At 45.3% G+C, this 14,518-nt stretch overlaps 1 protein-coding gene across 3 annotated transcripts; it reads left to right on the top strand.

Annotated features, from left to right (window-relative positions):
• Positions 1–956: 956 nt before the first annotated feature.
• Positions 957–13,878, top strand: LOC120059056 (LHFPL tetraspan subfamily member 4 protein-like). Of its 3 annotated transcripts, none has more exons than XM_039007834.1 (4): positions 957–2,042; positions 11,719–11,958; positions 12,727–12,755; positions 13,028–13,878. In XM_039007834.1, exons 1-4 carry the CDS (start codon positions 1,637–1,639, stop codon positions 13,085–13,087), a joined length of 735 nt encoding a protein of 244 aa, XP_038863762.1. In that variant the 5' UTR covers positions 957–1,636; the 3' UTR covers positions 13,088–13,878. The 3 variants fall into 3 exon arrangements, with proteins under 3 accessions (XP_038863762.1, XP_038863763.1, XP_038863764.1); XM_039007835.1 differs by having other exon boundaries at positions 12,727–12,743; XM_039007836.1 differs by lacking the exon at positions 12,727–12,755.
• Positions 13,879–14,518: the final 640 nt, after the last annotated feature.

The raw sequence follows: 14,518 nt of genomic DNA on the forward strand, positions 1-14,518 counted from the left end.
GTGTTTGTGTGTGTGTGTGTCAAATCAAATCAAAGTTTAGTGTGTGTGTGAGAGAGAGAGAATGAGAGAGTGTCTGTGTGCATGTGTATGTATAGCCTCTCTCTCTCTCTCTCTGTGTGTGTGTGTGTATGTCAGACAACATGGTGGGGGTGCAGTGGAGCTCCATTGGCCTGTCCTGTTTGTTTGTTAAACCATGTGGATAAAACGTGTGTGCAGTCTCAGGTGGAAGCCTCTGACCGATTTTAGACGTTCTAGGCTTTTCCTAATGCACTGATCATTCTGATCCTCCTGTGATTCTCTTATCAACATATATGAAGCATGCCTCCATTCGTAAAACAATATGTAGGCCTACTGAGGCATGACCTCTTGTCCTAGATATTCATGGAAATGGCAGTGCCAGATGAATTTTCCTTAATAGCTTTGAGAGGAGAAACCAGCCCAACAACAACTGCTCCCAGGGCACCGATGATGTGGATCTCGATTAAGGCAGCCCCCCCCACCCCCACCTCTCTGATTCAGTGGTTGGGCTAAATTACACATTTCAGTTGAATGCATTCAGTTGTACAACTGACTAGGTTATCCCCCTTTCCCATCTCCCTAACAATACTTAACAAGATTCAAACAACATATTAAATCCAACCACTTCCCATTCTACTTGCTGATGGACACTTGACAATGGATCGTCTTGATTACCATCATTAGAAAAATACATATTTTGCCTTCTGTAGTCCGGCCTATGTCTAATCAAAAATGGTCAACCTAAACCTGAAATAAAATACAATTACGCTTCTTTCCACATACAAACAACCGTTACAATTATATTAAATTAATAAGTAGGAGTGGGGAATGTTTTCATGCAAATCCATATATTGTGCACGCGCCGTCATCAACAGTGCTCAGCATCTTCTGAGAGCTGCGCGAGGGAGAGAGGAGGAAGAGGGGGAGAGACGGGGAGAAGGCGCAAGACAAACAGGGGAAATCACAATAATGGAGTGGCGGCGGAAGAGGTTGGTTTCACGAGCTCGGACTCTTCATATTTGACATTTTCATTTTCTGTAAATTGGATCTACATTCTGTCTTAACGGGCTGTGCGCCGATATCTCCAGTAGCCTAGCTCACCTAGCTCAAGAAGCCCTCCACGGCTGCAGCAAATGCTACACGCAAACGGGGGATCCACCACTGGCACTAGGCAACGGTTTATCAATTCTGGTGGGCTTGAGTTAGAATACTAAAGGACATATTTTGAAGGTAGCATTGGTTGAGTAGATTACAAAACCATTGACCGTTTTACTGTGAAATATTGTATTTTGGACTCCACTTGTTTTTTTCCCAAAAAGGCATTATAAATGATTAATTAACAGTGTATCTATTCGTGTCTCTTTTCAACAATGTGTAACCATGTAGGTTCGCAGGTTGAATGTACAATGTTTTGGTAAATTAAAATAAAGGCTAGTTAATAATAATAACAACCACAATAATAATAATAAATCAACGTCTTTGAAATGGATTTCTTCTGAATAGCTACATTGCTACCAAATTACAAGCACACCTTTGGCAACTCGTGGAAACAACCAGAGACGAGCAAAAACTGTGAGTGAGTCACTGAAATAAACTTAAGAAACCTATAGTGGAAAACATGTTGCCTTCACAAGAAGCCGCCAAGATTTACCATGACAACTACATGCGGAACTCCCGTGCCATCGGAGTACTCTGGGCGATATTCACCATATGCTTTGCCATCATCAACGTGGTTGTCTTCATTCAGCCCTACTGGATCGGGGACAGCGTGAGCACGCCGCAGGTGGGTTACTTCGGTTTGTTTCACCAGTGCGTTGGGAGTGGACCGCCCAACCGAGAGCTCGACTGCACGGGCAGCTTTATTGAGTTCAGCTCCATCCCCTCCGGTGCCTTCAAAGCGGCCTCGTTCTTTGTACTGCTGTCCATGATTCTGATTCTGGGCTGCATCGCCTGTATGGCGCTCTTCTTCTTCTGCAACACCGCCAGCGTCTACAAGACCTGTGCCTGGATGCAGCTCCTATGTGGTATGTATAAAACCAGTTACACAATCTTGTTCCAGCGCATTTAATCACAGACATTCATGCAGGCACTGATTTAATTTAAGGAAATATCATTGCCTGATGATAAACTGCCCCTGCACTTGGATATTTATGACATTTTCGTTGCGTTCTAAAGAGGATTATCGGTATCTGCAGATAAGATGTAGGCTATGTTTGATTCATTCATCAATTCAATCAGTTAGATGGTGTTGTAGTGCCAAATCTCCAGGTGATTGTGGGGGATTTGGGTTGATGAGATTACAATGTGTTAATGTGTTTTAAAATTATATTTGGGGATATGATTTTCACTGGTATGTCCAGTCCAGATGACTGCAAACACATGGATCTGCAACACTGGTTACATGTTACATGCAAACAACCTTGTCAAAACATGCTGCTTGTACTGTTACTATTGCTAAGGATGTTGGGTTGGATCTAGAGGCAGGTTAGATTCACCTCGCCACAAAAAAATGTTTTTACTTCACATTTCTACACAGATTCCAGGCTCAGCTGGCTTACTGGCAGTGGAAGTTGTCTCATCGTGTAGAATCCGTCTGTGGTACCATTGTCTCTCAGTCATGAGTCATGGAGCTGTGGGAGGAAGACAGATATCCTATAGGCTGCCACAATCACCCACATTGAGCTCATGAGATTGCAGATGAAGCATTCATTTGCTCAACAAATCAATCTCAAAAACAGGCAACACACAACAAAAGGCCTCCTTGTGTTGGGGTGGATGTATTCCTTCAACTAGAACCTAACCACACAGAGAGCTGCCCTTCTGATAAATAGAAGGAAAAAAACAAAATGAGTTCTCATTTTCCGGGATATGAAAATTGGGCGTGTCTATTTGGAACTAAATTCACTCACTCCCACTCAGATCTATACGTCTAGGAGCTTCCAGGGCAGGTGTAACTTGAGCAATGTGATATACACCAACGTGTGGGAGTAAGATTACCACAACAGTCAGCAAACGGAGAGAAGAAAAATATCAGCAGTTTATTCACTTTCTACTGTTGTTATCTTTATCTGCCCACTCTCCTTTCTAATCCGCAGAGTCAGTTTCACAGGTTGGAGGAACGATCAATCAGCAAGAAACAGAGTTTCCATGACATACTCTTTCCTCTTAGGATGCCGGAACACTGTATGCACTCTTATGAAATGAGACAAAAAAAACATGCATGAAGATATCAATGCTGGTATTCACAAAGCAAGTGCACACACCTGGGTCTATTTATCTGACCATCTCTGTGTTTGCGATTGAGTCCCTTTCCCAGTTGCTGATGGATCAACTCCATTTCGGTACAGGCCTTGTGATGAGGCTGCCTTGTGTACAGGTGAGAGGCCTGATGGTGTTGGCTATGAGAGGTGTTGGCTATGAGAGGCCTGATACTGTTTGCTATGGGAGGCCTGATACTGTTTGCTATGGGAGGCCTGATACTGTTTGCTATGGGAGGCCTGATACTGTTTGCTATGGGAGGCCTGATACTGTTTGCTATGGGAGGCCTGCTACTGTTTGCTATGGGAGGCCTGATGGTGTTGGCTTTGGGAGGCCTGATACAGTTGGCTATGGGAGGCCTGATACAGTTGGCTATGAGAGGCTTGATAGTGTTTGCTATGAGAGGCCTGACAGTGTTGGCTTTGGGAGGCCTGGCAGTGTTGGCTTTGGGAGGCCTGGCAGTGTTGGCTTTGGGAGGCCTGATGGTGTTGGCTATGGGAGGCCTGATGGTGTTGGCTATGGGAGGTGTGATAGTGTTGGCTATGGGAGGCCTGATGGTGTTGGCTATGAGAGCCCTCATAGTGTTGGCTATGGGATGCCTGATGGTGTTGGCTATGAGAGCCCTCATAGTGTTGGCTATGAGAGGCCTGATCATGTTGGCTATGGGCCTAATGCTCTCTCACTACTGAGGAGATGCTAGTTTAATAAGCTGCTGTATCCTGAGCCGTGGCAGTGTGTGGTGCCAACAGCGGGCTGGAGCTGGGCAGAGGACTAAGAGGACCACCTGCTCCTCCCAGTGTCCATGGGGACTACCATCATACCCCATGATTCTCCTCCCAGTGTCCATGGGGACTACCATCATACCCCATGATTCTCCTCCCAGTGTCCATGGGGACTACCATCATACCCCATGATTCTCCTCCCAGTGTCCATGGGGACTACCGTCATACCCCATGATTCTCCTCCCAGTGTCCATGGGGACTACCGTCATACCCCATGATTCTCCTCCCAGTGTCCATGGGGACTACCGTCATACCCCATGATTCTCCTCCCAGTGTCCATGGGGACTACCGTCATACCCCATGATTCTCCTCCCAGTGTCCATGGGGACTACCGCCATACCCCATGATTCTCCTCCCAGTGTCCATGGGGACTACCATCATACCCCATGATTCTCCTCCCAGTGTCCATGGGGACTACCGCCATACCCCATGATTCTCCTCCCAGTGTCCATGGGGACTACCGCCATACCCCATGATTCTCCTCCCAGTGTCCATGGGGACTACCGTCATACCCCATGATTCTCCTCCCAGTGTCCATGGGGACTACCATCATACCCCATGATTCTCCTCCCAGTGTCCATGGGGACTACCATCATACCCCATGATTCTCCTCCCAGTGTCCATGGGGACTACCATCATACCCCATGATTCTCCTCCCAGTGTCCATGGGGACTACCATCATACCCCATGATTCTCCTTCCAGTGTCCATGGGGACTACCATCATACCCCATGATTCTCCTCCCAGTGTCCATGGGGACTACCGTCATACCCCATGATTCTCCTCCCAGTGTCCATGGGGACTACCGTCATACCCCATGATTCTCCTCCCAGTGTCCATGGGGACTACCATCATACCCCATGATTCTCCTCCCAGTGTCCATGGGGACTACCATCATACCCCATGATTCTCCTCTTTAGTGAGGAGAGGTCAATGTTGTACTGTTTATACAAAATCATAAACTGTACTGTTCTCCCATTCTCCCTTTGCAGCTACATCATGGACAGAGAAGTTAGATGACAAGACAGAACATAATGACGCAGCTTTTCTTTCTCTCTTTCTCAGTGAGTTGATATGACATGATCTCTGCACTGTTTGTCCTGCTCCACTCTCTCGCTCTCCTAGCAGTGCTTCTAGAACAGCAGAGCCGGCGACCGCTCCCTTAAGTCTTTTCACTGGTGCCCTGCAACTGTGTTAGACGGCAGCAGGAGAAATCACACATTCCATTCCAAACACATCGAGAGAGGGATGGAGAGCATACTGACAGAAATAGAAACAGACAAAGTCATAGGACCATGAAAGTGTAGTAAAACATTTGTGTAGTAGAAATAACATTTCTACTACAGTACATAATTACAAAAGAATAGCCTGATTTCTATGGGCCGGTGGTTTCTAACTCTATTCCCCATCTCCCACATGTCCTCCATCAACTCATCTCTCCACTGATTTCCTGACCCTGTTTCTCTAAAAAATGAAACTCTGCTCGGTGTACTACTAGCTATTCATGTAGCAGCATACCATATGCCCGTTCAGTTACCTCAGGGTTTTACTACTGTTTCTGGCACTGAACAAGGTCCTGAAACTGACATCTAAGGCCATGATACACTGGCAATTCATTGAGGTAATATTTATGAGCAATGTTGCTGGCAACGGAGTGGGGTGAGACACTGTAGCAATGATGAGCAATGAGCACATGGACATGAATAATAGATTTCATATGAAGAAGCACATATCAATTCCCCTATTTATTTACTAATCTAGTATAGCTTGTTGTTGCCAGTTGACTGACACATCTGTACTGAAATTTATCAGCTAACAAACAAGCAACAAAGAGGTGTTGCCGCTGCCCTGGGCATCCACTCAACCTACTGCCAGTCAAGTCAATGGCAACGCAGACATAAAGATAACTAGATTTAGAAAACGTTTTACACAAATCTAATCTAGGAAGTATAAATGGTATTCATCAAGCTAGCCAGCTAGTTAAATATACAAAAACAATCTAAAACTAAATGTAAAATCTACATGGCTAGCTATCTAGCGAATTAGCCTGTTTGTCCCATTGACTTAGCATAGGTTGCGGCTAGCATGCTAATAGATTAACATGCGCACCACCACGGATATTTTCGGCAGTAAATAACATTTTACTGCAGTGGGCTAAATCAGGATCACACAGAGTGATTATTGTTAGACGTATACAAGGGATAAGGTGGGAGTAAAGCACACTGTGTGCTAGCTTAGCCGTCTAGTCCTGAGGAGTTCTCTGGGACACAACAGACGGCAGGCACAACTAACTAGCAAGTTAGCACACGGAGTCGCTAACTAGCGTTCATATATAGGAACCAATGGGGTGCTCGAGGGGTCGTTCATGCAGGAACCAATGGGATTCTCGAGGAGGGATTGTTCGTGAAGGAACCAATGGGATGCTTTAGGGGGGTGTGTTCCTGAAGATGCAGGAATACCCACATGCAGGAACGCCACGAATTGTGGGCTGCAGTTGCACACTATTGACCATTGCTGGCAACATTGCTCAGCAATATTGCCTCTCAAAGTTGCCAATATATCATGGCCTTCAGAGAGAGAAGAGAAAAGGAAGCAGCAGTTTCTACAGGACGTGTATTTTATTGATCACACAAGGCCTGATAATAGACAGGGGATTATCAAACTTTAAGGCGAAGATGGCAGAGCTGTGAAAATAGTTTCATGTTTGGGTTGAACTCTAATCAGATAGAAAACAAGTCCAAGTCGACACAATGGAGAATGGAACAGAATGAAACTAAATGTGGATCAGCTTTCACATACCCTGGATGAGAGGAGAAGCTCTGAACCAACATAGCTTGCTGTACAATGGGATTCCCTTCACCCGTGGACCCTTTCTTCACAGACAAGAGCTGTAGGCTCCCAAGGGGTGTGTGTTTGAGAATGGCGCTGTGCCACTGCGTTAGCAACATGGCCCACGTGTATCTCCCGTTCCGCCTGTTCCTCTCTCTCCCGCTCTCTCTCTCTTTCTCTCCCCATCTATCTCTCTTTTTCTTATCCTCTCTCTCTCGCTCTCTCTCTTTCTCTCCCCATCTATCTCTCTTTTTCTTATCCTCTCTCTTGCTGTCTTTCAATTTCAATTTAAGGGCTCTATTAGCATGGGAAACATATGTTTACATTGGCAAAGCAAGTGAAGTAGATAATAAACAAAGTGAAATAAAGAATAAAACAATTAAAAGTAAGCATTACACTCACAGAAGTTCCAAAAGAATAAAGACATTTCAAATGTCATATGTGCTAATAGTTAAAGTGCAAAAGGGAAAATAAATACTGGTTGCTCTTTTCTTGTGGCAACAGGTCACCAGTCTTGCTGCTGTGAAGGTATTTCACCCAATAAGTATAGGAGTTTCTCAAAATGTGATTTGTTTTCTAATTCTTTGTGGGTCTGTGTAATCTGAGGAAATGTGTGTTTCTAATATGGTCATACATTTGGCAGGAGGTTTGGAAGTGCAGCTCAGTTTCCACCGCATTTTGTGGGCAGTGTGCACATAGCCCGTCTTCTCTTGAGAGCCAAGTCTGCCTACGGCGGTCTGTTTGTGTTTGTGAACAGAGCCACAGCACCAGCTTGCTTAGGGGACTCTTCTCCAGGTTAATCTCTCTTTAGCTGATGGTTTTGTTATGGAAGGTTTGCTCTGTATAAGTGCATGCAGGTGAAAGTGTTTTCCATAAGGTTGCAAAGGGAGGTGTTGTAAGAGTGGGTTTACATAGAAATAAAGAGGAGAGTTTATGCCGGGGGATAACATTTAAATTTGAGTCATTTAGCAGACACTCTTATCCAGAGCATTTTACAATGCATTTAGAAATGATTCATACCCCTCTACACACAATACCCCATAATGACAAAGTGAAAACATGTTTTTAGAAATACAGAAATATCTCATATCTCACCCCTGAGTCAATACCTGTTAGAATCACCTTTGGCAGTGATTACAGTTGTTAATCTTTCTGGGTAAGTCTCTAAGAGCTTTGCACATCTGGATTGTTCAATACTTGCACATTATTCTTAAACAAATTATACAAGCCATTTTAAAGTCTTGCCATTTGATTTTCAAGTTGATTTAAGTCCAAACTAGCTCATTTACTTAACATTCAAATCACTCAACATTTCCCAGGGAGGCTGGGAAGACCACGTAGGCCGGGGAGACCAGCGGGCCATGGAGGCCAGAGTGGCCGGGGGGGCTGGGGAGGCCAGGGAGCCAGGCTTGGGAGCCAGAGACCCTTGTAACACACCAAGCCCTTGTAACACACCAAGCCCTAGAAACACACCAAGCACTAGTAACACACCAAGCCCTAGCAACACACCAAGCCCCCAAAACACACCATGTCCTAGTAACACACCAAGCCCCCAAAACACACCATGTCCTAGTAACACACCAGCCCTATAAACACACCATGTCCTAGTAACACACCAAGCCCTAGTAACACACCAAGCCCTAGTAACACACCAAGCCCCCAAAACACACCATGTACTAGAAACACATGAAGCCCTAGTAACACACCAGCCCTAGAAACACACCAAGCCCTAGAAACACACCAAGCCCTAGAAACACACCAAGCCCTAGAAACACACCATGTCCTAGAAACACACCATGTCCTAGAAACACATGAAGCCCTAGTAACACACCAGCGCTAGAAACACACCAAGCACTAGAAACACACCAAGCCCTAGAAACACACCAAGCCCTAGAAACACACCAAGCCCTAGAAACACACCAAGCGCTAGAAACACACCAAGCGCTAGAAACACACCAAGCGCTAGAAACACACCAAGCGCTAGAAACACACCAAGCCCTAGAAACACACCAAGCCCTAGAAACACACCAAGTCCTAGTAACACACCAAGTCCTAGTAACACGCCAAGCCCTAGAAACACACCAAGCCCTAGAAACACACCAAGCCCTAGTAACACACCAAGCCCTGGCAACACACCAAGCCCTAGCAACACACCAAGCCCTAGAAACACACCAAGCCCTAGTAACACACCAAGCCCTAGTAACACACCAAGCCCTGGCAACACACCAAGCCCTAGCAACACACCAAGCCCTAGAAACACACCAAGCCCTAGTAACACACCAAGCCCTGGCAACACACCAAGCCCTAACAACACACCAAGCCCTGGAAACACACCAAGCCCTAGTAACACAACAGCATCAGAAAAAGGGTATCGTTTCACCTCAATGGCATCCTCTCTAGAGGCAACAAATGACTGTTATCCAAACATGTTGGGAAAAGAAGAGCCCTTGAGGATGCACACCGGGAGAGGGGAGGGGGTGTAAATTAGAATATCTATTATAGTCAAAATTTAGGACAGGCTTGTCTACATTTAGCAAAGTTATTATTGGAGAGTTTCAGTCGTGTGTCTTTTCATCTCACTGTCTGTTTGTCTTTCTGTGCATTTGTCTGCGGTTGCATAATGCCATCTTTATCAACCAGAATTTTCCATTGATGGATGAGCTGTTTGGTAATTTTATTTAACCAGGCAAGTCAGTTAAGAACAAATTCTTATTCACAATGACGGCCTACCTCGGTCAAACCCAGACGACACTGGGCCAATTGTGCGCCACCCTATGGGACTCCCAATCACAGCCAGATTTGATGCAGCCTGGATTCAAACCAAACCTCTTGCACTGAGATGCAGTGTCTTAGACCACTGCGCCACTCGGGAGCTAATGACGGGAGGCTGTGTGTTTGGTAATGATGGGAGGCCATGTGTTTGGTAATGACGGGAGGCCGTGTGTTTGGTAATGACGGGAGGCCGTGTGTTTGGTAATGACGGGAGGCTGTGTGTTTGGTAATGACGGGAGGCTGTGTGTTTGGTAATGACGGAAGGCCCAGTGTTTGGCTCTGCTCAGCAGTATTGTGCATATGGGAGGCTGTGTGTTTGGTAATGATGGGAGGCCATGTGTTTGGTAATGACGGGAGGCCGTGTGTTTGGTAATGACGGGAGGCCGTGTGTTTGGTAATGACGGGAGGCCGTGTGTTTGGTAATGATGGGAGGCCGTGTGTTTGGTAATGACGGGAGGTCCAGTGTTTGGCTCTGCTCAGCAGTATTGTGCATATGGGAGGCTGTCTTACAGGCTCACTACTATGACATCAGCAGAGAGATTGGAGTGAGCTCAGCAGTGGAAGCAGCAGCAAGGCAGGGGCGGGCGATTCAGGGACTGAGGGATAGGAGAATGAGAGAGAGGTGGGGACTCAGAGAGACACAGAGGCCCAGAGCTGAAAGATAAGAAGCAGTAGTAACATCAGCAGAAAATATTCTGTTCCTCCCCTACCAACTCCCTGAGAGCCAGGAACAGGGATCTTACTTACTCTCTCACTCAAGGAATAGTGACTCAGGACTTCATAAAGTCAAGGCTTATGTCTTATTTTCTGACGACTCATCCTGAATCCGCTGCTCTATCGATAGGTGCATACATTCAGTCTAAATCTGTTTTCTTAGAAGTCATTTGCGTGACATCAAAATTACGGGCGTTGTACAACACAAATTAATCAGCGATTGGATTGTCTCTAACAAATCTAACCAATCAGAGTTTTGAATCTGATAACGTCATCGGTTTCTGGGACCAATCAGAATGGTCAGAATGTGTTCGGATTCTGGAAGTCGTCAGGGAAGGAGGCAAATCCAGAATCATGGTGGAGAAGAAATGTTAGTGGGCTTGGCATTTGGCTGGAGCGATGTGGATGGTCATGTCTCCACCATGTCTCCACCATGTCTCCACCGTTTCCACCTCCACCATGTCTCCACCATGTCTCCACCATGTCTCCACCATGTCCCCACCATGTCCCCACCATGTCTCCACCATGTTTCCATCATGTCTCCACCATGTCTCCACCATGTCCCCACCGTCTCCACCATGTCTCCACCTCCACCATGTCTCCACCATGTCTCCACCGTCTCCACCATGTCTCCACCTCCACCATGTCTCTACCATGTCTCTACCATGTCTCCACCGTCTCCACCTCCACCATGTCTCCACCATGTTTCCATCATGTCTCCACCATGTCTCCACCATGTCCCCACCGTCTCCACCATGTCTCCACCTCCACCATGTCTCCACCATGTCTCCACCGTCTCCACCATGTCTCCACCTCCACCATGTCTCTACCATGTCTCTACCATGTCTCCACCGTCTCCACCTCCACCATGTCTCCACCATGTCTCCACCATGTCCCCACTATGTCCCCACCATGTCCCCACCATGTCTCCACCATGTTTCCATCATGTCTCCACCATGTCTCCACCATGTCCCCACCGTATCCACCATGTCTCCACCTCCACCATGTCTCCACCATGTCTCCACCGTCTCCACCATGTCTCCACCTCCACCATGTCTCCACCATGTCTCCACCGTCTCCACCTCCACCATGTCTCCACCATCTCCACCATGTCTCCACCATGTCTCTACTATGTCTCCACCATGTCTGTTATAAAACATTTATTGCAATTACAGTTGCATTTTGTTATCCAACACCCATTGCCTACACTGTATTTGTACTTGCTGTGACTGGCCTTTTGATTTCAATTATAGAATAAAGTTTAACTTACCTTCATTTGAATCATGCATCTTTGTTTTTCATAGACTACAGCTTCCAACGTACTCTCTCTCTTCTGTCTCCCCCAGCTGTATGCCTGGTGTTGGGCTGTATAATCTTTCCGAACGGCTGGGATGCAGAGGTGGTGCGGGACCTGTGTGGGGAGGAGACGGGGAAGTATACGCTGGGTAACTGCTCTGTCCGCTGGGCTTACATCCTGGCTATTATGGGCATCCTGGACGCCCTGATCCTGTCCTTCCTGGCCTTCGTTTTGGGGAACAGACAGAACGACATGTTCCTGAAGGAACTCAAGGCTGACAACAATAAAGGTAAGGGATGGTTTAGACCAAGTCTATATGTGAAATGGCTCTCTTTTCTCTATACATTGGTTTCTGGTCAAAAGCAGTGCACTCAGGAATATGGTGTCATTTCAGACGCACACAAGCAATCACCAAAACCCATCTATAATTAATCAACAATAGATGGACGGTGATTTCCAAAGTCAGATGTGTTTTCCTCTATATAGACAAGAGATAGATTGCACAATCGGCCCTCGTAGTTGGCATATTTTCGTAATGATAAAATAGGATCTGGTATTGTAATTCAGTTAGTGTAGCCTATTGCACTCACCATGGAACTGCATGAAAGAGGTTAGGAATGTCCACCAAAGTCTGTTCTCACTGTTTGCACAGGATTGCATCAGACTGGATCGCTGTCCATATTGACTGATCAGAACAGGGAGATTTTCATTCAGGGGACTTTTGAAGAGACTGACGTCAGAACATTGTTAGAAGTCTTCTAACTCATTCTTACAGAAATGTAATAGACCCCTCATGATGTTGTCAACTGTCAGATCAGAGGATTACATCGTTTGGTTGGAAAATAGGATTTCTTTGTACCATACTCTCTATAGTGGTTTCCATGGTTACTCACCAGATTCCAGTGGGATATAGCCTACTCTGCCGTGTCTCTCTCACCGCTCATCTGATTAACCTTGCACTAACTCACCGATAGATATTATACCATGTGTAATATTTTTGAGTTCTGTACAATTAATTACACCCTGCATACAATAATATTTTACTTTGTTCTTCCAGATTTCGCTGTGTCCAGGGTAAGTGACTTTGTAAGTGAACAGTTAACAGTGTCATGACTTTGTGCACCGTGGTCTGTGGTTGTTGTGCAGGGCTGTTTTGTAGTGTTGTTGAGGCATCCTTGGCAGTGTTTGTCTCTATGGATAAGTGTTTTAGCCCCGTTACTCCCATCTTGTACAATATGTTTGTCAGAATAAGCTACAAGCACTGTCTCGTTGTTTATTGTAAAAGGTTTATATATAATGTGTATTATTTCAATATCCTTACATGATGTACTGCTGGGATACTTTTTTCTTGCCTTTAGATTGAGGTCCGGGACAGAAGACGCGACCCAAGGTATGTTGCAGTCCAGAGGTTCCACTGAGGAGCTCCTTGCCTTGGATGACCCCCCTCTGAGCGGATCCTTGCCTTGGGTGAGCCCCCTCTGAGCGGATCCTTGCCTTGGATGACCCCCCTCTGAGCGGATCTTTGCCTTGGATGACCCCCCTCTGAGCGGATCCTTGCCTTGGATGACCCCCCTCTGAGCGGATCCTTGCCTTGGATGATCCCCCTCTGAGCGGATCCTTGCCTTGGATGACCCCCCTCTTAGAGGATCCTTGCCTTGGATGACCCCCCTCTTAGAGGATCCCTGCTTTGATTGACCCCCCTCTTAGAGGATCCCTGCTTTGATTGACCCCCCCTCTTAGAGGATTGCTGCCTTGGTTGACCCCCCTCTGAGGGGATCCTTGCCTTGGATGACACCCCTCTCCTCTACTCCCTCTCATCCAGTCATCAGGCTAATATCCAACCTGGCTCCATGCGCAGACCACATGTACAGCATTCTGTAATATAAAACTGGGAGAAACTATATTTTACATAGTATTATGTTGTAAAGTGCATTAAAACTACTTTTTTTTTTAAAAAGAGACAATATTTGTAAATAAAATGTGTCCAAATGGAACTATACTTTGCAGCTTTACAGAAATAGACCTCTCTGGGAATTTAGATACTGTACATACAAGGCAATGTATGTATTTGGAACGGTACAATGAGCATCAAACAATATAACCCTTCAATGGAAATGTTGTTCAGTGTATTTCTACCCTTTGCATAATGATTTGAGTACGAAAAGTAGAATAAAGCAGAACAAAACAAATATTTGGTAAACATTTAATAGATCCCATAAAACTGAAGCGTTTGGAGTCTTTTTTAAGGTATTTACTGTCAAGCAATTAAAAGTAGAGAATATTTTCTGAAATGATTCATCTGAAACAGGGTAGGCTGAAGATATGATTCATCTGAAACAGGGTAGGCTAAAGAAATGATTCATCTGAAACAGGGTAGACGAAAGAAACAGGGTAGACTAAAGAAACAGGGTAGACTAAATAAATTATTCACCTGAAACAGGGTAGACTAAATAAATTATTAATCTGAAACAGGGTAGACGAAAGAAACAGGGTAGACTAAAGAAACAGGGTAGACTAAAGAAACAGGGTAGACTAAATAAATTATTCACCTGAAACAGGGTAGGCTAAAGAAATGATTCACCTGAAACAGGTTAGACTAAAGAAATGATTCATCTGAAATAGGGTATACTTAAGAAACAGGGTAGACTAAATAAATTATTCACCTGAAACAGGGTAGTGTAATAAATGATTCACCTGAAACAGGGAAAGCTAAAGAAATGATTCACCTGAAACAGGGTAGACTAAATAAATGATTCACCTGAAACAGGGTAGTGTAATAAATTATTAACCTGAAACAGGGTAGACTAAATAAATGATTCACCTGAAACAGGGTAGACTAAATACATAAT

The sequence above is a fragment of the Salvelinus namaycush genome, chromosome 14 (assembly GCF_016432855.1).
Source record: "Salvelinus namaycush isolate Seneca chromosome 14, SaNama_1.0, whole genome shotgun sequence".
Taxonomy (NCBI): Eukaryota; Metazoa; Chordata; class Actinopteri; order Salmoniformes; family Salmonidae; genus Salvelinus; species Salvelinus namaycush.